At 46.0% G+C, this 25,474-nt stretch overlaps 1 protein-coding gene across 2 annotated transcripts in view; it reads right to left on the minus strand.

Moving 5' to 3' along the window:
* The window catches only part of LOC147222429 (MICOS complex subunit mic25-a-like), an 83,773-nt gene that overhangs the window by 13,372 nt on the left and 44,927 nt on the right, over positions 1-25,474 (minus strand). For both annotated transcript variants that reach the window (XM_086168086.1, XM_086168084.1), the window contains one exon: positions 15,240-15,375. In XM_086168086.1, the coding sequence (XP_086024212.1) occupies positions 15,240-15,375 (136 nt within the window). The remainder of the gene's footprint in view (positions 1-15,239; positions 15,376-25,474) is intronic.

Raw genomic sequence — 25,474 nt, forward strand, 5'->3', positions numbered from 1 at the left:
AATGACAAACCTCTCCATGAAAAGCTAAAAAATCAGCTGTGTATAAAATACTTGTTCTCCTCACTGTATACATACACTTAAATATATATATATTATTCTCTTTTTTTTTTTTTTTTTTTTTTTTTTTTTTAATTCATTTATTTTATCTTATTTTCAAACTTTACTCTTGATGGTCGCAACTTTGACCCCACGATTCTGATTGAACACAACCCAACTGACTTTTGGAACAATTTACCGAACGAACGGGTTTAATCGGTCGCGTGTAACTTCCTACTTATCGACGTCCACGGCGTATCTGCGCGCACGCCGACGGCGACGGCGAGTCGGAGGGAGGAGGCGGGGCTGCAGGAGGCGCAGCGGCTGATTGGTATGAGGACGCTGTCTTCTGGAGGTGGTCACCTTGGAGATGAGGGATGTGAAGGAGGGAGGGGAGCACGCTGGGAAACATGGAGGCCTTCACACATGGAAATATTGGTGGACGCACACACACACACACACACACACACACACACACACACATCTATATTTATATAGTAGTTTCAAAAATGATCTAAGCCTAATAATGTCAAAGGAAAAAAATGTATTTCTACAATTGGACAGCAATTTATCACATTAACTGGATGAGGAGTGAAGGATATATACTGCAGTACTACAGTGGAGTAGATATACTGCAGTACTATAATGTATCAGCTAACTGCAGTACTACAGTGGAGTAGATATACTGCAGTACTACAATGTATCAGCTAACTGCAGTACTACAGTGGAGTAGATATACTGCAGTACTACAGTGGAGTAGATATACTGCAGTACTACAATATATCAGCTAACTGCAGTACTACAGTGGAGTAGATATACTGCAGTACTACAATGTATTAGCTAACTGCAGTACTACAGTGGAGTAGATATACTGCAGTACTACAATGTATCAGCTAACTGCAGTACTACAATGTATCAGCTAACTGCAGTACTACAGTGGAGTAGATATACTGCAGTACTACAATGTATTTGCTAACTGCAGCACTACAGTGGAAAAGCTATACTGCAGTACTACAATGTATCAACTATACTGCAGTACTACAGTGGAGCAGCTTTACTGCAGTAGTACAGTCAAGCAGCTATACTGCAGTACTACAGTGTATCAGGTATACTGCAGTAACACAGTGGTGTAGGTATACTGCAGTACTACTGTGTATCAGGTGTACTCAGTACTACAGTGTAGCAGCTATACTGCAGTACTACAGTGTAGTAGGTATACTGCAGTACTGCAATATATCAGGTGTACTGCAGGACTACAGTGTATCAAGTATACCGGCATTTGTGTGTATTGTGTGTATAGTCTGTATTGTGTGCATTGTGTGCTTTGTATTTGTATGTGTGTGTGTGTGTGTGTGTGTGTTAGAGTAAAGTGTGTGTGAGCTGCGGGTTCAGACCTCAGCTGACTGCAGAGGCTTCGAGGGCAGGCGGCGGCAGACAAAGGGGCTCCACACCCCTGTTACCGATAGCAACGCACAGGTGCAACACACACACACACACACACACACACACACACACACACACACACACACACACACACACACACAGAGTCTACTTAAAAAAAGGCTTCTGTCTTTTATTATTTTTTTTTGCACCTTCCACAGCAATGATTGACAGCAAAGCCTGTCTGCTCATTCTTCTTCTTTCAACACGTTCTGTCACTCCTTCATCCCCCACCCGACACACACACACACACACACACACACACACACACACACACACAGACGGACCCTTCCTCATCCTTAGCTTCATCCTCTGTAACCGTCTCTATCTCCCTTCGCTGTTTGTATTAACCCTTCCTCCCTGACTGGCAGTCCCAACCCTCTCACCCCATTTCCCCTCCTTTCCTACGAGCCGCCGCCGCCGCCGCTGACAGACACATCGGACCGCTCTATCAGATCAGCGGCAAAGAGTCGTCTTCGCCAATGAAACCTGTAGTTTCTCCTCTCTAAGCAGGACTTGGCGGAGTGACTCCTCTCTTTGCCAGTCGGTTGTTCCACCTGGACGAAACCCCAGGGGCGCCGCCAACGCGCCTCGATCTGGCGGCTAAAAAACGCAAAGGAACGGGACGCGTTTAGTGCCGTTTGGAGACGGAAATGGAAAGACAAACACAGCCGTTTACGGTCATCGCCCCGCAATTTTTATTTTATTTTAAATAATACCCTTTTTTTTACGGGTTACAAAACTGTTGATTTCCATGAGGTGTTTGTGTCATTAAGCTCACGTTCACAACGCTGTGGGTTCAAAGTTAGCAAGAAAGAATAGCAATGTAAACGTGCCATTTGGACCCGTTTCCAAAAAAATGAATAAACACGACGTCTAACTTTTTTTTTTTTTTTTTTTTTGCCTTTATGCTATGCATAAACAAAATATGTGTTGAACAATGAAATGATATTTCTGCATGCAGCCAAACCTTTTGAACTCCAACTTTGGGTTCAAGGTTACTTTTAAGCAAAATACTCGATGTCTCTTTGAGCTCCTCTTGTTTTAGCCAAACTTAAATGATCCACCGGCAGCAAACAAAAAATTTACTGGCGCGTGCAATCGCTTATTAAGAGCGACAAACATATTTTATTTTATTTAGCTGTTAAAAGATTGCCATAATCTGAATTGAAAAATGGCCGTAATAAAAAGAAATACAGTTTAATGAAATACTCGTTAATTATTTTCAAAGTTAGCCGCGGGTTGCCGCCCCTGAACTAGAAGGTCCTCTCAGGACCATCGGGTGTTCTCTGTGCACGTTCTCCACTACATCACATCTTTTTCTTTTGGTCTCCGCAGCCAATCAGCAGCCTCCGTCCTCCCCTCGCACACCAACCAGCTTCCTGTCCTCCCTCCCAACCTTCTGCCCGCCACCTCCTCGCCATCCTTCCACCCGGATCTCCGCTAACCCACCCAAGCGTCACATACAGTCCATTTATATTTTCAGAGATGCTTTTTTGACGGTGGTAAACAAAGACGGAAACATATTTTGTTCAGATTTGCCTTCTGTTTTTTTCTTCCAGTGGATGCAGACCTTCAGGACTGCTGCTGCTGCTGCTGCTGCTGCTGAGCCTTGATCTTTCCCTGGACTGCAATGAAGAACTCTCCGGGGAAATACCAAGACTGCAAAACAGAGTGGAGGACGCGTCCACCGTCAGCCGCCTCTGCTCTGGTGTGGTTTTCTGCTTGGGATGCTGAAATACGCTCTTAAAGAAGGTTTAACGATCACGCGAACTCAGACGGATTCACAAAATAATCATAATGTGCGCGTTTGTACTGATAAATCGATGATTTTGATCGTTTTTATCGTCCATGATACGGTGAATCGGACGAAAGGACAACTCCAATTGGTGTTTTAGATCTTGTTTCTACCCGGCAAAAGCCGGACGCCATCGGGCCTCGGCTCGAACCGGAGGAACGCCGTTTATTTGGGAACTCAGCAAGCCGATCTGCATCCGTCTCTGCGCACCGCTGAGGGCGTTTGCATGAAAAGGCCACGGTTTTATGCAAATTTCTACCGGCGTTCTATTGTGGGCATACCTCCTTTTGAAACACCAGCTGTAGAAACACACACACACACACACACACACACTTACATACATGCACGATCACGGTCGATCAGCCGTCGGTAGATCTGACAGGAAATTGTCGATGCTGTGTAGAAGCGGTTCGGAAAAGGGTGTGTTTATTCCACATTTGGTGGAGCGTTTGAAAAACCTGTCTAAAACTGTGCACGACTGTGAGCTCTTCAATATCCCAACAAAAATACTTTGACACAAAACCAGGGCTGAAACGATTCCGCGAGCATTTATCAGCCTGGAGTATTCTTTAAATACAGTATCACTGCATCCTGCAAGGTTATATCTGTTACAATCATCATCGCAGCCGGCGTTAGCTTACGTCATTAGCGTAACCGAAGCATGGGAGGATTGCCGGCAGAGACGGAGCAAAGCGAGGCTGCATCGCGGCGGAAATGACAAAATGTCAGAAATATGACATTACAAGACCGGCAAGGCGTGTTTGTTGTAAAAATGAAATTAGTGTTCGACAGCGGCGCATCCTGCATGCTGCAACAGCGCTACAGGAAGCATCTGCAACTGCAGAATGTCCCGATTTTCTAATCTGGTCACTCGATTAATCGGAATAATCGATGGATTATTCGCTTATTATATGTTTTTTTTTAATCTATTGACAGTTTCACACCTCATGTGATACACGTGTGTGTCGATGCTAAAATGTGAAAATACGGCTGACACACGAGGAAGGCTGTGCTGCTGTGGAAGCACCTGGAACTGCAGAATGTCCCAATATTACTTATCCGATTAATCGCCAGAATAATGGATAGATTATTCCTTTAATACAGTTTTATTCTTATTATTTATTGGCAGGTGTGTTGATGCTAAAATATAGAAAAATGACTGACTCATAAGGAAGCCTGCGCTGCTGTGGAAGCACCTACAACTGCAGAATGTACCAATATGTCTTATCCGATGAATCGATTAATTGCCAGAATAACAGATGGATTATTCGTTTAATATAGTTCTATTTTTATTATTTATTGGCAGGTGTGTTGATGCGAAAATATAAAAAAAAAAATGACTGACTCACAGGGACGGCTGTGCTGCAGCAGAAGCAGCTGCAACTGCAGAAGATCATAATATTTATTATCCGATTAATTGCCGGATTAATCAATAGATTAAATCGTTTAATATAGTCTTTACTTTTATGATGTGTTGGCAGTATATTGGTACGTGCGTTGATGCTAAACTATAAAAAAAACACTGTCAAGGAAGGCTGTGCTGCTGCGGAAGCATCTACAACTGCAGAATGTCCCAATTTTTCTTAGCCCATTAATCGTCAGAATAATCAATAGATCATATGATTATTACTATCGTTTTCATTATTCAAAAGCAGCGACATGCGACCAGATCTGTTTATTGTTTATTGGCTTCCCCTGAACCGGCTCCTTGAATTAAAGATCAGCCTGAAGACGGGCCCGGTGAAACCCCGCCCCGGCCCGGCGCTCATAATGTTACGGATTCAATTTCGCACGCGACGAATGGTCCGCACCTCGACGTATTGAAAACCCATTAAGCCCCGAAACGCCTTCCGACCGCAGAAATGGAGTCCCCGGAGTCCATGTTGTTTGACTCATCAGAGGATAAAGGAGCGTAAGATGTTAAGTGCAGTAATCCTTCTTTCGCAGACAGGTTGCATTAATCAACTTTACGCGGTAGCCTGGCTCTTGTTTAACTGTCGCAATGGGCCTTTGTCACTGCCCCGGGTAGCAGCTGCTGTCAAATAGGATATGAGCGATTCTGTGAATAAGCATCATCCGCACGTCCCGATCCCGTTGCCGCTCAGGTAACATGAACCCGTCCGACGGCCTTTGCTGGACTGACGTCATGATTCGGCAACTTCACCTTTTGAAACGTTTATCATATGCTAACGCATAGCTTTCGTTCGCACGCGTCGGTGTTTGGAAGTTAAGACAAGCTAAACGTTATTGATCCCCATTGGGGACATTTTTTTTTTGTCACAGCAGCGCAACAGTTATAGTGTGAATGAATATGAATATAAATAGATAATTAGAAGACAGCAAAAGGCATCCACAAATAAATAGACAGCAGAAAGAACAACATCATCATCAAGGATAAGCGTGGGAAAAAAAATTAAATCAATAAAAATAAATAAATACAATGAAATAAAACAAATAATAATAAATAGATAAATATAAAAAAAAAAAAAAAAAAAAAAGGGGAAAAGAGACAACCAAAATAACAATAGCGATAGCAATGGCAAAAATAAATAAAAATTAACAGGACGCGAATGGACTGAGACCAACAAGAATAAAAATAGACGACGAAGTGAATGGGTCGGAGTGAGGATGCTCCTCTGGACGTTCAGAGTTACGTGCCGTCCATTTTGCTGCCTGATAGCCGCGGGCACAAAGGAATGTCCGAGTTATCCTTACGCTAAAAGCGTTTGTACGCCGACGGCCCTCAACAGAAATCCGGTGACGAAAAGGGAGCGACTGCACTCCTCTTGCGGGCGCCCATCTCTTAACCCCTGCGTTGACGACCGTTTCCACGCATCTTCACACCGAGGGGCGTTTGCGGGGAATTTTAAAGCGACTTTCCGGCTGGCTGGAGTGTAATTGGAAGTGGGCTGTAACGCACGGCTGGGTCCGGCCACGCACGTCCCAATCGAACCGCAACAAACCTTCAGAAGCTCTGAGATTCAATCGCACGCGTTCTGAAGACGCCTCAAGCAGGATTCCTGTCACTTCTGTTGCTAAATTCCAGCGGCAATCATATTGGATCCCCCCCCCTACACACACACACACACATCCCATTCCTTCCTTAGATCTTAAAATATCCCCCGCATTCCTAGGTGTATTTTGAGGGCTCTTTTATTATTTCACCAGCGTGCAGAGAGGGCTGGTTGAATGCTGCCGAGGGGGATGGGCGCGTCTATTTTTTGATGCCGTCGTTAGCGGCAGAGAATTGACTTCCAAACATCACCGAAGCCTCTTCTTCTTCGTCTTCTTCTTCTCCCCGAACGCGTCTGCACGTCGTCGGCCTCCGACCCGCTCCGGCTTCAAACCCCGATCCGAGCGCAAATCCACTTTTCCCTCCGCCGTTGTGACGCGAGCGAAGGCAGCTCACGCCGACAGAGGCCTGGGCGGGTCAAACGCGTGGAGGAAAAACCGACACGTGCCACGGAGAGGTTGCGAGCCACCGGCGACAGTGAAATTGGTATTCTGCAAATGGTCGGCGCTGGAGGCGGGTGGAGCATCGCCGAGGAGGCCGATTGCACGAAAACAGTAAGTGGCGGTTTGAGGGAAAAATTCTGTTCTTGAAAGTGGAGGACGAGCGCTGACGTTCCGGAGAAAAGAAGGTGGAGGTCAACCGGCCTCATCGCGGGATTCTAGCGGCGTTCGCAAAAAGAATCAGTCGGCGGCGAAATAGCCGACGGCTCTGCCTGCGACGGATTTGTGTTATTTGTCTTATTCTCGTAAACACATGCATTTACTGGACAAATGCTGGTTTCTAAGAAACCGCTAATGATATCGATATTATTATTTAGTCTCTCACATAAAATGTTTATTCATCCATTCTTTATCTATACCGCTCATCCTGCACGGGGGGCGGAGCCTATCCCATTTGTCATTGGGCAAGAGGCGGGGCTCAACCCGGATTGGCCAATCACAGGGACGCACTCGCCCTCGCGTTCACGCGTCATATAGAGAGGAGTTCCCCAACCATGTGGTGTGCTGGCGCAAAGAAAGAATAAAGTTACTTAAGATTACAAACCTTTTATTGTCATTAGTCTGACGGGTATTTTTCGGGGAAAAGTGGCCACTTCCGCCGTGCCTCGATGCTGCCGCTCCACTCCGCGCATCGGTAGCTAACTGTCGCTAAGAGCTAACGATACGACATTGAGTCTGAGCGCGCCGGCAAAAAAAAGCTGCATTTAAAAATACCAAGAGTCCTGCTTGAACTCACAACAGGAGATTCACCCCTCCATCTAGTTTATGCTAATCGCTAGCCAACGACACTATGAAACCCTCAAAACGCAACTGCGACCAAAAACAAGATCAGGGTGCGGTCCGGGTGTGAGGAACACACCTGGGGTGTCACCGTCTACCGCCAACCCACCGGATGAGGCCGTCACGTTGCTGGGAAACAAGCTCAAGGGCTGCCTCTGCATGAAGGGAGCAGATATTGGTGCGAGAATATTTATTAAAAGTGCATAATATAAGGTGCGGTGGATACATTTGCATGACTCACTCTTGTTTTATTATCCCAGCCCAGTCTGCTGAAATATTAGTGTCTTTATATTTTTACAGATAATTTTAAGGTTAGAAAACAGTTGATTTCCATGAAGTGTTTGTAGCATTAAGCTAACGTTCACAATGCTGTGGATTCAAAGGTTACCAAGAAAGAACAGCGACGTAAACGTGCTTCTCCCCACGATAATCTCTGCGCACAGTTTCAGCGGTGAGTAAACACATGCTAAGTTGACCCTGGGCTGCTGTTCACTCTCTCATTTAAACATCTGAGCGATCAGAAGTCTCCGTGAACCTCCATGTGTTTGGACTGCGGGAGGAACCCGGGGAACCTGGTGGAACCCCACGCAGACCTGAGGAGACTCCATCCACTGGGAATCCAACCGGGAACCTTCTCAAGCTCAAACCACTGCAATGCTTAAATACTATACCGTCATTTCCAGACTATTGAGCGCACCTCAATATAAGCCGCACCGGCTAGCCGATCGCTATCTCGGTCTTCCTCCTACGCACTAAAACCGTCAAAGTCGTCTTCTTCGGTGTCGGAGTTGAACGGACTCAGAATTTCCCGGTCATTTCATCGGCCCGATGTGACGAGGAGAAATGTTTTAGCGGCGTGAGGCTCGTTAGCGTCCCCCACCCAAAGAGTCCATATATTAGCCGCATCGCTGTTTACGTGAAAAAAGTAGCGGCTTATCGTCCGGAAATTACGGTACATATCACTCCGAAGACGCTGTTTTTTAAGGCTAAATCTCTTGTCGTCCTTGATCGATCTTCTCCGGCGGGTCCAAATCCACCTGTGGCGAATACATTTGAAAGTCTAGTCGGGTTTTATATTTTCATAAACACAGATCGGACACTCCGCCGCGCCTGACGCTCGGCCCCGCTTCACCAATTCCCCGCATATTGCCATCGGGCCACAGACGCTCGATCGGCAGCCATACATCAGCCGTTCTCCCGGACAAACGCCAAAAAGCAGCCGAAAGGAAACCTTGACCCTTAAACGCGGGGGGCTTCGGCGGGCTGACATTTACCCCTCGCTGTGAAGGTCCCATATGCATGACAATGGAGCCGCCAGGGACACCGGCAGGACGGGGATGGAGGCCTGATAAGAAAGTGCATTCTTAAGGCCTGAAACAACCATCTTAGAAACCGCAGGCAGACGGCGAGTGTGAAACGCATGTGTGTGTGTGTGTGTGTGTCACTGCTAAAACATTAAAAAAAAAACATTTTTGACTGACACACAAGGAAGGCTGTGCCGCTGTAGATAGTGAGTTGTGTGAACTTCCAGAAGAAAGTGTGATGGATACTCTGGTGATCACGCCAGTGATGGGAAGATCAAGACGGCGGCAGAGGGAGAAGAAATATAAACGAGACGGCGCTTACGGATTTAAAGAAATGATAGGTTGACATAAAACAACAGTATAGATATATATACACATATATATTTACATGGAGAGCAGAGAGCAACGCTTGCATTAATGAGAAGGGATAAAAGAACACGTGGACATGGGATTTTTTTTTTGCTACTAGCACTTCGACAGAAGCGGAAAAACGCCGTTTGAAAGGCGTCCGGCTTCATCCCGACACCGACGGAATGACTAAAGAGAAAGATACGTCCGAGAACGACGGCGGGCCGCAAAGGGTCGTCGGCGGACAAAGATTAATTCTAAGCATAAAAACATATTGTGTCGGATGATATGATAATGTGTCCTTTCAGAAAAGCGGGGACGAATGCAGCGGTGAACGGGTGGACGGATCCCGTGCGAAGCACTTTGAGGCCGTTTAGCGTCACGCCATTTGTGTTCTGGAGAGGATTTCATTACAGGTGGCCAACGATACGGCACCTACACATTTTCATTTGGATTTTGAGTACTTTCCTATTCAGAGATATTGCATGATAAATGCTACCGATTGTCGTCAAGTCTTATCGTTCCTTAAAAAAAGAAAAAGGAATTGTCGCCGCAGAACGATCTGATAAGGACTGACCGTGACCCGGATGACTGAGAACTCTTCACACACACCTAGATAATAGCCTTTCATTCATTCATTCATCCCTTCATTATCTGCACCGCTTATCCTGCCAGTCGGGGTCGCGGGGGAGCCGGAGCTTATCCCCCGCTGTCATTGGGCGAGGCCACGTTCACCTTGGACCGGCCAATCGCAGGGCCTCGTATACAGACGTGCAACCATTCACGCGTCATAAAAGGGACATGCAACCATTCACCCTCTCATTCACACATCTGGGCAATTTAGAGGCTCCACTGAACCTCCTGCATGGGAAGAACATGCATGAACCAAACATGAACCAAAAGTTCTCTTTTACCAATCATCCCTCAGTATTCCTGACGCCGGGAGTTGCTAACTAGCCCGCTAGCTGCTTTCACTGCAGAGTGCCAAATTGATTTGAGGAACCTGGAGGAACCCCACGCAGACACGGGGAGAACATGGAAACTCCGCGCAGAATCGGTAAAAACCTGCACAAACACACAAGCTGACACATTTTAAGCGCCGGCGGCGGCGGCGGCTTTGCGCCCTCCAAATGCGCCGTCCGTCCGTGATGAATATGCAACACGGGGCGTTTCCACCTGCGATCCTGGAGAGGCTGGGTGGTTTACTCTGCACACAGCTGGTGATTTACGGAGCCTGAAATTAATTAGCGCGAATGAAGCTGTCCTTTCCTAACCCGCCCTCTTTGGGTCTCTCGCTCTTTCTCTCTCGCTGGAGTGCAGCTGAAATTCATACGGCTCAGAATTAGCGAATAAATGTTACATGTTTCTTTGAGGTTGATTTCCATGAAGCGTTTGTGACATTAAACTAACGTTCCGAACCAAATACGCGCTGTCGATTCAAAGGTTAGAAAGAATAGCAACGTATATGCGTTTCCTCCGGGGAATCTTCTGACCCGCTATTCTCTGTGCGGAGCATCTACTCCCAGCTTCAATGTTCAACACCTTCAGCAATATTCTCTATTTCAGCCGAGTAAACAGAAGTTGTAAGACGGCGGCTGATTTAGAAACAGCTGTTTATGTCGAGGCAGCATTAAGACGGCGTCAACGGGCTGTAAAGTTTAAGCTCAACCCCACAATCTCGCAGTGAAAGTTGATAACCAAGTTTTCTCCCGGCACACAATCAGTTTCCATAACTAGAAAACAGCGATAAATCTACCTTATTTTTAATGATTATAATTGGGCGCCGATTCTCAGCCACCAAATTCCGGATTGTTTGTAATACGAACGCAACGCACTTAGCTTTATAGCTTGTTTACGCTACATTTGCTCATTCATATCATCCTTCATACCATCCGTATTATGTAAATAACTTGCCTATTTGTTTTTATTTTTATAAAAATCCGTACAGGCTCCGAGCCGGGAGGTCTCATCGCAAAGCGTCACTGTGCCTGCACTATAACAATTGAAAAATCTTGATTGATTCTTGATTTGGTAGCACAGCGACGCTCTACTCTGTCAGTGTCCCCAGCCGTCAGTAGGGACAAAGAAAATGTGTTTAAATGTTAAAAATCCCAATATTTACCCACGTGATTTACAAAATCTGTGTTTACCTGGGATTCAAAAGAGGCAGCGGCAGGTGTGTTTATCAGGCTTCTACTGTTAGCTGCACCCAACTAAGACACTCATTCATTCATTCATTCATTCATAATGCAGTCAGGTCATTGTCATTGGACAACTCAGGGTCTCCTATGAACCTCCAGCATGTGTTGGACGTGGAGAACATGGAGGCTGTATGTACGGTATGTTACGGTACAGCATGGTATGGTACGGTACGGTATGTTACTGTATGATATGGTACAGTTTGGTTTGGTACGGTACGGTATGGTATAATATGATATGATATGGTACAGTATGGTACGGTACGGTATGGTATGGTACGGCTTAGTTTGGTACAGTACGGTATGGTACAGTACGGTACAGCATTGTATGGAACTGTATGGTACGGTACGGTACGGTATGGGATGGTACGGTACGGCACAGTACGGTATGTTACGGCACGGTTTGGTTTGGTACAGTACGGTATGTTACGGTACGGTATGACATTGTATGGTACGGTACGGTATGTTACCGTGTGGTATGGTACAGTTTGCTTTGGTATGGTACGGTATGGTATAGGTAAAGTTACCAGGACAAGAAGATTTCGACAAGATGACCGAGAACCTCCACAGACCTTCATTCATCCACACCTCTGGTCTCCAATGAACGCCCTGCGTGCAGCGGGAGGAACCCTGAGGAAGCCCATGTGGATATTGAGAGAACATGGAGAAAAGCTCCCCGGCGGGAATCCGACCCGGGACCTTCTCAAGTCAGACACGCCGGAGCTAAACGTCCAGCGGTGCGTTACGGCAAACGTGACAAAGCGCGCATTGACGGGCGGCGAGAGAATCTCTGCCACGGGAAGCAAGACGCTCGGGGAGAGGAGATACTTCACCAGAGAGGCTGCACAGAATGTGAGGACGCAGGAGAAAGGGAAGAGTAACGCGGTGCTATCGGGAGGAGGTTCTTCGCCGGCGTACATTTACACACTTTAACGGCGTTTCCCCCCCTTTTAAGTTGGAGCTTAGGATGGAGAGCTCCTCAGAAGTCTGAAAGGTCAGCTCGAAAATCCGGCTATATTCCAAAGATATGCGCAGGGCAGCACTTGAAAAGCGAGATATTATCCCCCCCTCAGACCTTCCCAGTATAGAAAGGTTAGACAGATTTCCCAGATAAAATGCTTTAGAACATGATTCCCCTCCAGAACTTTGAATTTCAAAGGGAACCTATAACGCATTTCCACTTTTTTCCTGTACCGTCTATTTCTATAATGCAGACCCATCGCACAAAACACGGCCAAAGTTTCAAAAAGTGGAGGGGAAAAAACTTAGCGGAGCCACTCTAGAGGGATGTCATGATGAAAATATTCAAACTTGAAATTAGCATTAGGTCTTAAGAGATAAATCTTTTAGAAATGTTGGGAGGTTAAATATGAATTTAAAGAAACCCGAGGTCTCGGAGACGCATGCCTGGAATGATTGCGGGAATGAGAGAGTAACTCAGTGTTTCATTTCAATCGGCGAATGCATCGGGGCTGGTTTCTAAAGAACCCCTCCCTCGCCCGGCCCGTTATTCCGGAGGGTTCGGTTGGAGAACCGGACAAAAAAAACCCAAGTGACACAAAGCACTCAACAAAACAAAAGACGGAGGCCGACGTGGAGGTGGATATCTGCCCGCGAGGGATATATTAAATTCCCTTCCTGTTCACATTTAAGGCGGCCCTGCGGGTTCATGTGCATATCACGAAAATGGGCCGGTGTTAGCCAATTGGCTGATTCTCAACCGCGGAATTCTAAACAGGCCGATTCTATACCGTTGAAAATGCCTTCTTTACGCAGACACGAGCCGACCGTTCTCGTAAAAATACAGTAATACCTTGACTCGCATGTTTAGAGTAAATTCCAGCCTATTAGCCGCTACTTTTTTCAGACGCGGCTAATCGATGGATTTTTATCGGGCAATTACGGTCGCCATGAAAAGCGTCTCGGCACTCGCATTCACGCTAACGCTTCGGCTCGGCCCCGTCATGAAAAAGATGAAATTCATTTGACTTACAGGTTGAAATTTGCGCGTCAGTTCTGTTCTGAAAACAAGGTTTTTTGTCGTGTGCTGGTAGTTAGAGATGTTACTGTCATTTAGTTAATGAAAAGTTTTCAAAAAAATCTTTCTGTGTTTATATCTCATGTTGCAACGGGGACGCCTTATTTATGTACGATTTACTTACGATAATTTATTGATGACAATTTACGATAATTAGTTCTGTGACTGAGCTCGTGTATCATTACAATATAAATACATTTCCCAACTGAAACGCTATAAATTCGTTCCAGCCCACGATTTTTAAACATATTTTTAAATGAGCAAAATTGTACTCAAACAACAAATACCGAGGGGTTTTCTGAAGTGTATTTACCTTGAAGACGGGACGAAGAGGAGATACTGGAGGAGTTTTTTTAATTTGTTCTTTTAATCCTTAACTTAACTCTCTGGCTCCACACATAATGCTGCAATGCTATGCTAAATGTAAACTGCACGCTTGCATGAATGCATGAAGTGAATCGTTCCGCTCCCTTGAAATAAGATTTTTTTTTTTTTAAAAGAACAAATAGTGTATAAAAATACAATATAATAATAGATCACTGGTTTTAAGTGTATTTACCTCAAACATGGGATGAAGAGGAGGTTGGGTGAGTTTTTTATTCGGTTCTTTACCCTGAAGTCAACTTACTGGCTCCACACTTAATGCTACAATGCTATGCTAAATGTAACGTGCACACTTTGTCCACGTCTTCCCAGATGGCGGCGTCCACGTGGGTGTCAAACGCTCTCTCCTAACTAGGATCCGAGCTCGGATCACGAAGCAGAACATCGGGAGTCGAGGTTCCGCTGGATATGGGAACATATTTCCTCTTCTGAGCACGTTGTTCAAGATGGATGGCGACAGTCTTGATACCTGTTTGTTTTTTATTCTGTCGTCCTCGCACCCTCGCTTTATCGCTCCCTCCTCGTTTCCTAATGTGATTTCCATTTGGACTCGCTCTGACCGGCCGAGCCCGAATGAAAGAAGCGGCTTCTTCCCCACAAAGGGAACACAAATTGGCTTCACACTTCATAAGCGAGCGTCCTTTAAAAGCAAATCTTCCCGTCTGAATGGACACATCACATGCACGCCAATCTAAACGCGCAGCTTTATTTACAAAAAAAAAAAAATCCAACCCCCCCCCAAAAAAAAAAAAAAAATCCCATTGCCAAATGGATCCTTTGAACCATCTTAAAAAGAATGATTGTCTTTGTCTGGAGCCTTTGCATTGCTTAAACAATTGTTTAACTGCCAAATTCCCCAATTCTTGCTGTGGTCCTTTTATCTACTGTGAAGCCACACGAGTGCATTTTTGTCGTGATAATAATGTGCACAACGGCCCCGTTTGTTGTTCTTCTTTTTGATTGAGAAATTGGGTAAAATAAGTACTTTGCAGATAAGCCGAGGCTATAAACACTATTTGCGGAGGCATCGGGCGGAGAGCGGGAGTGCGGCGCCTCGGGCTTCGCCGAACCCGCCGCACTGTAATCATCCACTCACCGAATTCACAACACCGTCCGAGGGCGTTAACGTGAAGCCGCGCAAAAAAAGCGCGTCCATTGATTTCGTGTCAAAAGGCGGCGACGGATTACAATAATCAAACGTTAAACTATTTTTTCCGAGGCATGAAAGGATCATTTGTGTCCTCGCCGCGTTCGCGCACGAGACCGACTAATTAAATCGCGCAAGAGGACTTGGAGAAACTGTTTTTTTTTTTTAATTGAAAGCGCGGCTCCTTGCGCAAATGTGTTGGAAGGGAGCCGCGAGGCGACGCCAGAAACCCCGGTCCGAGGCTCTTTCCTACCTTCTTGGCCTGCTGGACGCAGGTCATGTACTGTTTGGCCAAGCCGGAGCAGTGAAGGCTCTGCTGTGGATTCTCCTTGTAACACTGGAGCACCTTGGCCTGAAGCTCCGTGCACACAGACGCCGTCTGCCGAGACCTGCACACAAACAGAGGGCAGACACGCCGCGATTATAGCCGAGCGCTGCCAACTGTCTGCCGCTCGCCGCTCCGGCGTCTTGGTTACAATCACCGAGTAGCACATTTTTGACAGTTAATTGGATTGGATTTTTACCGGAGCACGGGGGGGGGGGGGGGGAGTCTCGCTGGTGCATTATTTATTCGGCAATGAATAAAACATCAACAAAAAAAACATAATCTCTGCTTCAATTAAATGACTATTATTGAACTTTACCGACACAAGAAAGTACACATACTATGAAGAAGGCATGTTCATGTGTAGCGTATTTCAAAAGACATATGAAGCTACACATAAGCAGTTTCAAGGAAGCAGCATTTACTCCCAATATACGAGATGGTCCCTTTAGATCCAGAAATAGGTTTGTATGTGGATTTTTTCGTATCTTAAATCAATTTTCCCCCATTTAAAATAACAGAAAACAAATTAATTTGATCCAACCACGTCCCAAAACTCTAGAAAATAAGGATATTAATATAGAAAAGAAAGATATTAATAATGTAAGGGACATTGTGCTGGAAGCTGCGAGGGGTTCTTCAAGGTGAGAGCGGCGCCACAGCAAAAGATGCGACCGCGTCATTAAGCGTATTCCAGTTACGGGAGCTCGCTTGGTGCAAATTTAGAATTTTGATATTCTCGCTCTCATATATTTTTTCATGTTTCGAGGATAAAATTTGCTGAAGTGTTAATGCACTTTTACGCACCCTGATAGTCCAACTGTCATAAAACATTTATTTCTAAATGACAATTTAGCATCCAAAACTAACTCTACTTCATGTCAGCTATTACTGATCCAGATATTCTATGATTTAACACGCAACAACCAATCGAGGCGGTTTCTCTACCATGGCTTCTGCAAACTCTTTCCGCTCCGAATTCCAAATGGCCTTTAAATGGCCTTACGGACCACCGCCGTCTGCTGCGCTGCCTCTTTGTTTCTCTTTCTGGTGTCTGAAATCGGAAATAAAAAGTGACCTCTGCACTGCCCCCTAGTGGATGTACCGCCAAACAACAATGGCAACACAGGGAGGTGACATTTGACAATGTTTAAAACGGGCATACATGTTTGGGGATGGAACTGGAGCAGAGATGAGCCTTCGCTCTTCAGGAATGTGCATGTACTGCCAAACAACAATGGCAACACGGGGAAGTGACATTTGACAATGTTTTAAACGGACATACATGTTTGGGGATGGAACTGGAGCAGAGATAAGTCTTCGCTCTTCAGGAATGGGTGGCAATTGAAATAAGACAACCACCAAGGTCATCACTGATCCTTGGCTTCGGGCGTTGAGGTAACGAACGAGCCTACATTGTCATCCTCAACATCGAGATTATTGGTACCATCGCATGGAAGATCCGTCACAAAACACAGGCTTAAGGGTCAGATATGGCAGAATGATGGTCCCCAAAAACCCCCTCCAGCTCCCGCGTGAGCGCTGAAGTCACCTGAGCGTGAGCGCTGTGCACAACAAGGACTCCAATAAGGTCAGACGTTCAGGGAGACGGCGCTGCTTGCTGGCAAACAATAGTTCCTCCCCTTCAAATGTGCTCTGAGTCCCTGGGATTCTCTGGAAAGAAGGGAATCCAACACCTCTGCGCAACTTTGGTGCCAAATGCAGAGCAGTGCATGAAGGTTAATCAAACTATATGACTCTGTGACACCGCCACCTAATATTCACCTGCCACGGCAAAGGAACCGGTGACAGCCCGCCACACATAGGTCTCCCTGGCAAATCCAGAAGCTAAAAATGCCGGGATGTGAAAGTTTGGGATCCGCGGTGGCACAGATGAAGGTAAAGTTTCTTCAGTTTGCATGATCTCTCCATGTCCGCGTGGGATTTCACTTGGTTCTCCGCTTTCCTTCAACGATCTAAAAAACATCTTCTTTTCCTTCAGGAGTCGAATCCACTCCCTCTATTTCACACTTTTCTCTCTATCCTCTTCTTTCACCAACTAACTTCATGTCCTCTTTCACTCCATCCACCAATCTTAGGTCTTCTTCTAGACCACCTGTCTGGCAGTTCCAACCCCAGCAACCTTCTACCAATACATTCACTATCCCTTCTCTACATGTGATCCAACCATCTCAGCCTGGCCCCTCTGACCTGATCTCCCTCTGATGGACTCCTTTCCAGAACCTCTCCATCCTCATCACTCCCAAAGAGAACCTCAACATCTTCATCTCTGCTCCCTGTCTTTGTCACCTTTGCTGTTTCTGTGGTGGCACCGGCTATTTCCCCGGGGTGGTCCTGTCAGGAGGACAAGCTGCCGAAGAAGGCCAGTTCTGTCCCGGGGAGTCCTGTGGACTCAGTGCCAAGAAAGGAGGATGGTCTGCTCTGATGGACAAGGTCTCCTAACCCCATGCAGAACATCATCGCAGCACTGAGCAGCTCCCTCAAGGCCGTACTCCTGCACTCCCAGTGTGTGCCGAAGAGATTCACAGTTCCTTCCAGCCGCCAGTGGACGTCATTCGTTCATCCACTCGTCCAAACAATCTAAGCAGACGTTTTTTTGCAGAAAAACGTTCATATTTTTGGCCGAAATCTCAGAAATTTAAAAGTGCGTTCCATTTGATTCTAGTTAACAAATGAATGAATGAAATATGAGGAGTCACCCTGAGCGTGGCTGCGAAATGCTACGTCCCTGGTAAACCAACCGCAGCACAACTCGGGCGCATTCACAAACCGCTAAGACTCAAGTACAGGGACAACAAGTCCGCACAGCCGGTGGTCGTACACTGGCGAACCATGAAGAAGTACTTTCCGTGCTGTTCTTTTTCAGAGAGAAAACACACCTTCGGGTAGTTTCCCGAAGTTTCAGGCTAGTGCCTGAGAAGAGATGAATAATTCACAGAGAAGAAGCTTAGCACTAAAACTTTTGACTCGCACATACTTGAATAAACAAAAGCCCACTATCTGTTTTTTTTTTAATTTTTTTTTTATTTTTTTTATTTTGACAGGCACACACACACACAAACACAAACACAAACACACACACACACACACACACACACACACACACAGGGAATTCTAATCCTACATGAGGGTAATCCTTGAGTGCTCTGTTGCTACTGGTAATTTACCTGTTGTTGTGACAGAAGTTGAAAATGAAAGGATTGGGAAATGGATATGCGCGCAAGAACCAACATACAAACCGCACGCACAAATACAGCGAGACACAACTTATCATTTAAAGCAAAAAAAAAAAAAAAAAAACTTCCTTTTGCAGCACAATACAAAAAGCAACAGAAATGAGGAAAAACTGTTATGCGGCGCGCTAAAAGATAGGGTTTAGTTGTCTGAAAAGTTTATATGAAATATAAATAACGTGCAAAGTGCACTCGATTCCCGGGGACATCTTAAGGTGACCACCCGCTGCAAACAATGCCTGCATGAAATAGGCAACCATTCAACGAAGTGGATGAAGCGCCGGCGACTTCACAAACAATGGTGGACGGCAGCCAAGGCGGCTCTGGCGCAAGATCAATATTGGTTTGATTTACGCGTTTATTCAGTGTATTCTTTTATAAAATACCCATTTCCAGCCGGCACAGAGACTCGCACAGTGTGACTTATATACCGCACACTAGGATTTCATACGGTGCTTCAGCAAATACTGTAAAGTAAAACGGCCATGGAGAACATAGTTGGACCGAAACCAAAACACTGTGGAATAAAATACAGCGAGAGATATTGTCTGATGCAGAGAGGGGGCGGCTCACCACACCTTCTGACGGCGCCTCACCGTCGTCTGCATTCGAGGCTAAACAACTAAATGGAACTCCTGGAAGAGCCGATTTCTCAACAAACGCTGAAGCTCCATTAAACCACGTTGAACTCTCCCTCTTGGGATCGGGGTCACCGTACCACATTGTTGTATTTTCTGGCGGTTTTAGTCACTAAACCTAGACCTCGCTGGGAGCAAGAAGGATTTGTTGGCTACAAAAAGATATGAACAAAGAATAAGCTAAGTTCTTCTCTATGAATACGACCAGTCTCCTCTAGAATGCTCCGGATTTGGAGTTGATTGTCGAGGTTACCAGAAGGAACAACAGCCTCAGCGAATGTCTGACTCTTTGTTCTGGTGGAAACCCTCAGGGTCAGGACCACCTTTCAAACATCTGATAAGCGATCCCTTCGGCCCATCCCCCTCCTCCACGGAGAACCTTTTAGTTTAGCATTCTGACAGGAAGTGGGGGATCGTGATGACATGTATGCTTCAGCTCCAGGGAGGAAGATGACACGGACACCGTGGAGGTGGAAGCTGCCACAGCTTTCATGGAAGAATAACCATGGACTATCAGATGGTTGAAGGGTCTTATCTTCTCCCCGCACATGTGAAGAACCCATTGTTAGCCATTAGCTACAAAGTTCCTCTACGAGGCCTGGCAACCCCTCTAAGGCCTAGCAGGCCAGAAGAGCTTGGACCTCTTTGTCACTACCATTTCTCACTCCCTTTGTGTATTCTGTAACAAGACAACATCTGACCAGTGAGCACTTTAGCTTTTAAAAAATGGTGCTCCACAGCCAGGAAGACGTATCTGGTCGTGGTCGTGACCTTTGAGCTCCACCAAACACCGAGCACCTACGTCATCAAGTTCCAATGAATGTATAAAAAGACCCTGCATCAGAGAAGGACCTCGAATGGTTCAAAGAACTGGAGTTCCACTGTCCCCCGTTCCTCTGCCGTTCCTCAACAGCCTCGTTCCTGACAAGGTCCTCGAAAGTTCATCCAGTTCCTCCGAAGCAGCTCTAGGTTACTGCTGCATTGGATTAAAGTTGCCTGGCAGAGCTTGACTTTCACCGAGCCTCATTCCAAGGCTGAGAACCACCAGCTTCTAAAAAAAAAAAAAACGAATCAGATTGAAGGTAAAAGGTTGCCGTAAATGAACACGTGAAAATGAATCCCATCAGCTTTTAAACAAATAATCAAAATGACACTGATTAAAATTCACATTAATCCCTCGCCGACGTGAATGGGAAAGAATCAATGTGATAAGAAGCTGCACGGCTGCCTTTGGCATGACGGAAAGCGGCTATTTATATTTGACCAAGTCACACACACGGGTCCGTGACACACACACACACACACACACACACATGTGATCCTACAAAGCAATTACAGAATAATTCTTCACGAGCGAATGAGCTCGGCTGTTCTTACTTTCACTAAATAAAAAAAATAAAAATAAAAAATGCGCAGCGTGAATTTGCAAGCTCGCCTGTGCGAATCCTGCACGGGGTGTGTGTGTGGGGAGGGCACACCAGGAGAATTTTAATTTTGTGTGTGTGTGTGTGTGTTTGTCTGCCTTTGCTTGATTGTGCAGCGGAGGGTGGAGCGACGGCATTAAATCAATCACAGACGGGAGAGAATATTCATGGAAACGGAAGTGAATCCAACATGTGAGAGACAAAGACAGAGCGGGAGGACGAGGAGGCGACACTGACTTATTAAATGACAAATAACCCTGGCGGCCGGCGTGGACGCGTACGCTCACCCGCCGCTGCGCTTTACCTCCGCCACGTTGTGTCGCAGGAGCCGCAATATGACTCGTGATAAATCTTACCAACGTTCACGCTTTTGTTTTCTTCGGTCGATAAACGTGTTTTGAATTTTCATGGCCTTGTTCGGCTTTTTTAAAAAGGTACCGTTTTGTAGTTCCTGGCTTTTTGTTTTTCTTACTGTAAGAACTTGTTGGAGTTACTCGGATCTTGTCAGGTGCCGTTTCTCGGTGCGGTGGGACAGCAGGATCCGTGGACCTTCGGCTCCAGCTGCTGCTCTGAGGTCCACAGGAGCTCATATGATGAAGGTGATTAATTGAGTTCTTCTAGATTGCTGAGCATCACTTTTAAAAGCGATAATTGTCACTCGTCAGATGTTTGTTTTGGACAAAATGGACAGAAGCAGCCGGAAACGGAGCGTCAAAGAGGTCCAGGCTCTTCTGGCCTGCAACTCCTCAGAGGGCTTTCCAGGGCTCGCAGAAGAACATCTACATGTTGGCCTGAATATGTCTGGAGTTAGCTAACGGCTAACGGGGATCTTCACACGGTGAAGATACTTGTTGAGATCTTCTTGTCCCCACGGGTCATTAGAGCTGAAGAAGCCTCTGGGATGAGGGGTGAAAAGTCCTCAAGGGACGAACTTCAAGTCCAGCTGCCGAGACAAGAATTTACCAAGACCTGGATGACTGAGAACCTCCACAGACACTGGGAGAAGTTAAAAACACTCCAACCATCTGATAGTCCATTGATATTATTCCATGATGTCACGTTGGTCTTCCTCTAGGGTGGTTTGTTTCTGAGCGTGGAGCTGAAGGTGATCTTCCGCCCTCACCCGTCCCTCACTGCCTTCTGGAATGCAACGCTAGAAGGTTCCCCCGGAGGAGGCCAGGTCCTGGATCCTAATTTGAGCAGGACAGCACTGAGAAAAGGGACAAATGTGTCCGCGCCTTTCAGGACATTGTGGTTATCAGACTTGTCTGTGGAGGTTCTCAGTCGTCAAGGTGACGGTAAATTCTTGTTGGAATCTTCTTGTCTTGGTAACTGGACTTGTATGTCTTAATTTCTTCAGTCCGCACAATCGGACGGCCCAACGAAGGAGAGCCACCACTTCAGGGTAGGACTCCGCAGTCCACCCACACCCGAAGGACAAGGGCCACCCGTTAGAAGCCAGGAATGTCCGTATTCTGTCCAGAAAAGATGGTGGTCGGAGAAAGGAGTCAAAGAAGCCATCTTCGTCAAAACAGAAAACCCATCTCTGAACAGAGGAGGCCTCAGACACAACTTGTCACAAACGTACAACGCCGTACTGCGATCAATACCAGGATGGACCAGGACCTTCTGGACCCCTCAAACAACCAAAGAAAGACCCACCACCGGAAGCTGTAACATCTCACATCCAAAAGGTTTCACTCCTTTGTTTAGCTTTACCTTTTCACATTCCAATCCAAGTAATCCCACTAAGTTGCTCTTTTGTTCCAACGAACATCACCTCCATTAGCATAACAACCTCCCCTTACACCTAGCTTCTGCAGAACTCTTCCATTTACACAACAAGCCATCATAACCTAGACCCGCCCAAAAACCTGCCAGTTATATTTGGAAACTCCCTACAAGTCATTAGAACTGAAGAAGCCTCTGGGTTGAGGGTTGAAATGTTTTCAAGTGAAGGAATTCAAGTCCAGTTACCGAGACAAGAAGGTAACATTTGCATGACTGTGCTCTTAGAAGCTTCTCGAGCTGTCAACCTCCGCTCTTTTAGTAGAAAGGGAATTCACCATCGCGCACTGGTGATGCTTCTGTCACACGGCGAGAAGGTCCCTGGTGCGATTCCTTTCTGTGTGGAGTCACCACGTTCTCTTTGTGGGCTCGGCTCTGGCTCTGGCCAGCGGTTTGACAATGAACAAATGAGTAAACACCAGCAGCGGAGATGATTGACTTTCCACAAATATCGATGTTCCACTGAAAACTAATCAGACGAAGTTATCAGACTTATGACTATAAAAAGATTGTGGCAAATAAACTGTCCAAACAAGACAGATGCCAATTTGCTCTTTTTGTAATCCCACTCTAAAGCTCCGTTGAGGCTCAGACGCGATAAGATCGGAGTCTAGAAAACCAACAGCTGCCGCTGTTTAAAGGTTCTTTAAAAAAAAAAAGCTTCAGCTGGAATCCCTCTTGTGACTTGTATGCCAGGGTTTTTAAAATACCCAGGATGGCCTTGGGGTCAAATGAGCAATGTAGATGTCTCTCTCTGCACCATCGACACAGATCTACTAATATCCAGAGCAGGGGTGCCCGATACATCGATCGAACAGGTAGTGTGGGAGATGGCATGGTATTAAAATAATAGACGTCAGGTTATCATCCGCCCTCAAGATGACATTTGTCACTTAACTGACATCGAGCCAGTCTGACATCTTCACCCTTTCTAACACAGGGCTCACCGCGCATGCAACGAGGCTAAATGCTGCAAAACTCTAGCGAGCTATCGAGTTCCCTAGTTATCCTCCAGTTTATTTCTTTAAAAGTTAAGAAAGGGTATTAAAATGAGTCGGGGGGCTGGACCGATTAGGAGCCAAAGACTTGGGAAGGAGAGGGAAGCGGACTTGTCATTTTCCAAGTGCGTTTGCCTCATCTGCCAGTCTACCATCGCTTTTCCCAAAAAGGGAAATGTGAAGCAGCTTTTCATACCGTTCACAAAACCTACGACACCAACTTCCCTCCAGAAAAGCGAGTCGAGGAGGAGAAGGGTGAAGGAACTAAAATCATCGTCGTCCACTTATTTATGTGAGTCAGCCTTTTTCCAGATGAAGTCCAAATACCGTTCTACCATGACTGATGATCATCTGGAAGTTAGCTTGAGGCTAGCTAGCAGTAGCTACCGTCCAGACCATATGGGTTCATGGAGTTACGCAAGGTACACCGACATTGATTGTAAATCCAAAGATTCTCAAAATATTTATAATAATATGCACTTTTTTAGTAGATGGATCATTTTGACTTGGACATTTTACAAGAAGCTCGCATGCTGAGACCGTGTCAGATCTGTCGCGGAGGGTTTTGAGAGAGGAACACTGCAAGAACAATAGCCTGCAGGCACCGATCTGCTATGGACAAAAGAAAAATAATCCTTTTTCTATTTTTTCATTCCTTCATTATCTATATCACTCCACCGCTGAAGCCTATCCGGGCTATAATGGGGCAAGAGGTGGGTTTCACAAACTTTAGAATTGTTGGGAATTGAACCAGGAAGCTTCCGGCTGTGAGGTTAAAGCGCTAACCAATTTTTGTTTTCTTCTTCTTCTGTATCCACGATGTAATCCGAGGCGGAAAAAGGCCTCCGGTAATCTGCAGGGGAGGGTTTGATTGAAATTAAAGGTGCTCTTATTGGAAATAAATAATATTAGCCTGCCTGCTTTGTTTAGTAGCAAGATTTTACAGGACATAGAATCCAAACACTCCGGTGGCTTTTTCTTTTTCATTATCCCAGACTTTAGAACACGCAAAGTTAGGGGAAAAAAGATTAGCATCAAATCATTAAAAAGTTTCCCCTGTTTTTTTTTTTTCTTTTACTTTTTGTTTCGCCCTTTGCGCCGTGCATTTTTTTTTTTTTTTCATTCTTCTTCTTCTTTTTTTTTTTTTTTTTTTTATGAAGCCGGCTCAGGTTGTGTGCGGCTGAGCAAAGCGTGACATTGGAGAATAAAGCAATAAGAAGAAGCGGCAGCAGCGAAAGGCCATAAAGGCGTAGCATTTTATTATTCTCCCCGTGTCTAAGTTGCCGTTGTTTGTGTGTGAACGGTTATTAATGTGTGATGACAAGGAGTTTTGCTCCTCTAAAAGCGGCAGCCGTGGCATTATAGTTTGGGGTTTTTTAATATAACGCTGAGTGGAGGGGAAGGCAGGCGAGGATCAAAGATGCCACGGCCGGGGCGAGATCAGAGAGGAAGCACGCCGGCGTGCGTTTTGTATTGTCAGAAACTTTGCGAGGCTTTTATGATGCCGCCGCGAGGTTGGGGGAGGATGGAGAGACGCTCGCAACGTTATTTTTCACGTTTGCGAAAGCTCTGTGCGGAACCCCGTAAACGCCGGGGAGCAGATTTATTTACAAACCCCCCGCGAGGGTCTCTCCGAAAGAAAAGTCCCGACTCGGTGGCTTTGAATTCTCCGGCAGTCATTACAACGGCGCGTCCTACCTTCGCCGAGTCATACCGCCATAATTAATCCCGGGCTCACATGTGACAATTTGACGAGATAAAACTGCACAAATTTAATCTCGACTAATCCAAAACACGTGCGACGGTCTCCGTCTCGAATATGGAATGGCAATCAAAACAACCGCAAGGCCACACACACACACACACACAGGAGCGTCGGAGATCTCCACCTGCATCTTTGCAAGCTGACAGCTGAAGTGCTAAAGGGGAGATAGGAATGCAGGGCGACAATTTGCACCGCGAGGTTTGCTGATTGATCTCCACCGAACTCACTGTGTGGGAACATGTGCGCGGGGGTAAGACGAGTGTTTCATTAAAACAGGTGACATGCCGGGGGAGAAG

Source organism: Fistularia commersonii, chromosome 21 (assembly GCF_037954325.1).
Source record: "Fistularia commersonii isolate RoL2024-O1a breed Wild chromosome 21, RoL_Fcom_v1.0, whole genome shotgun sequence".
NCBI lineage: Eukaryota > Metazoa > Chordata > Actinopteri > Syngnathiformes > Fistulariidae > Fistularia > Fistularia commersonii.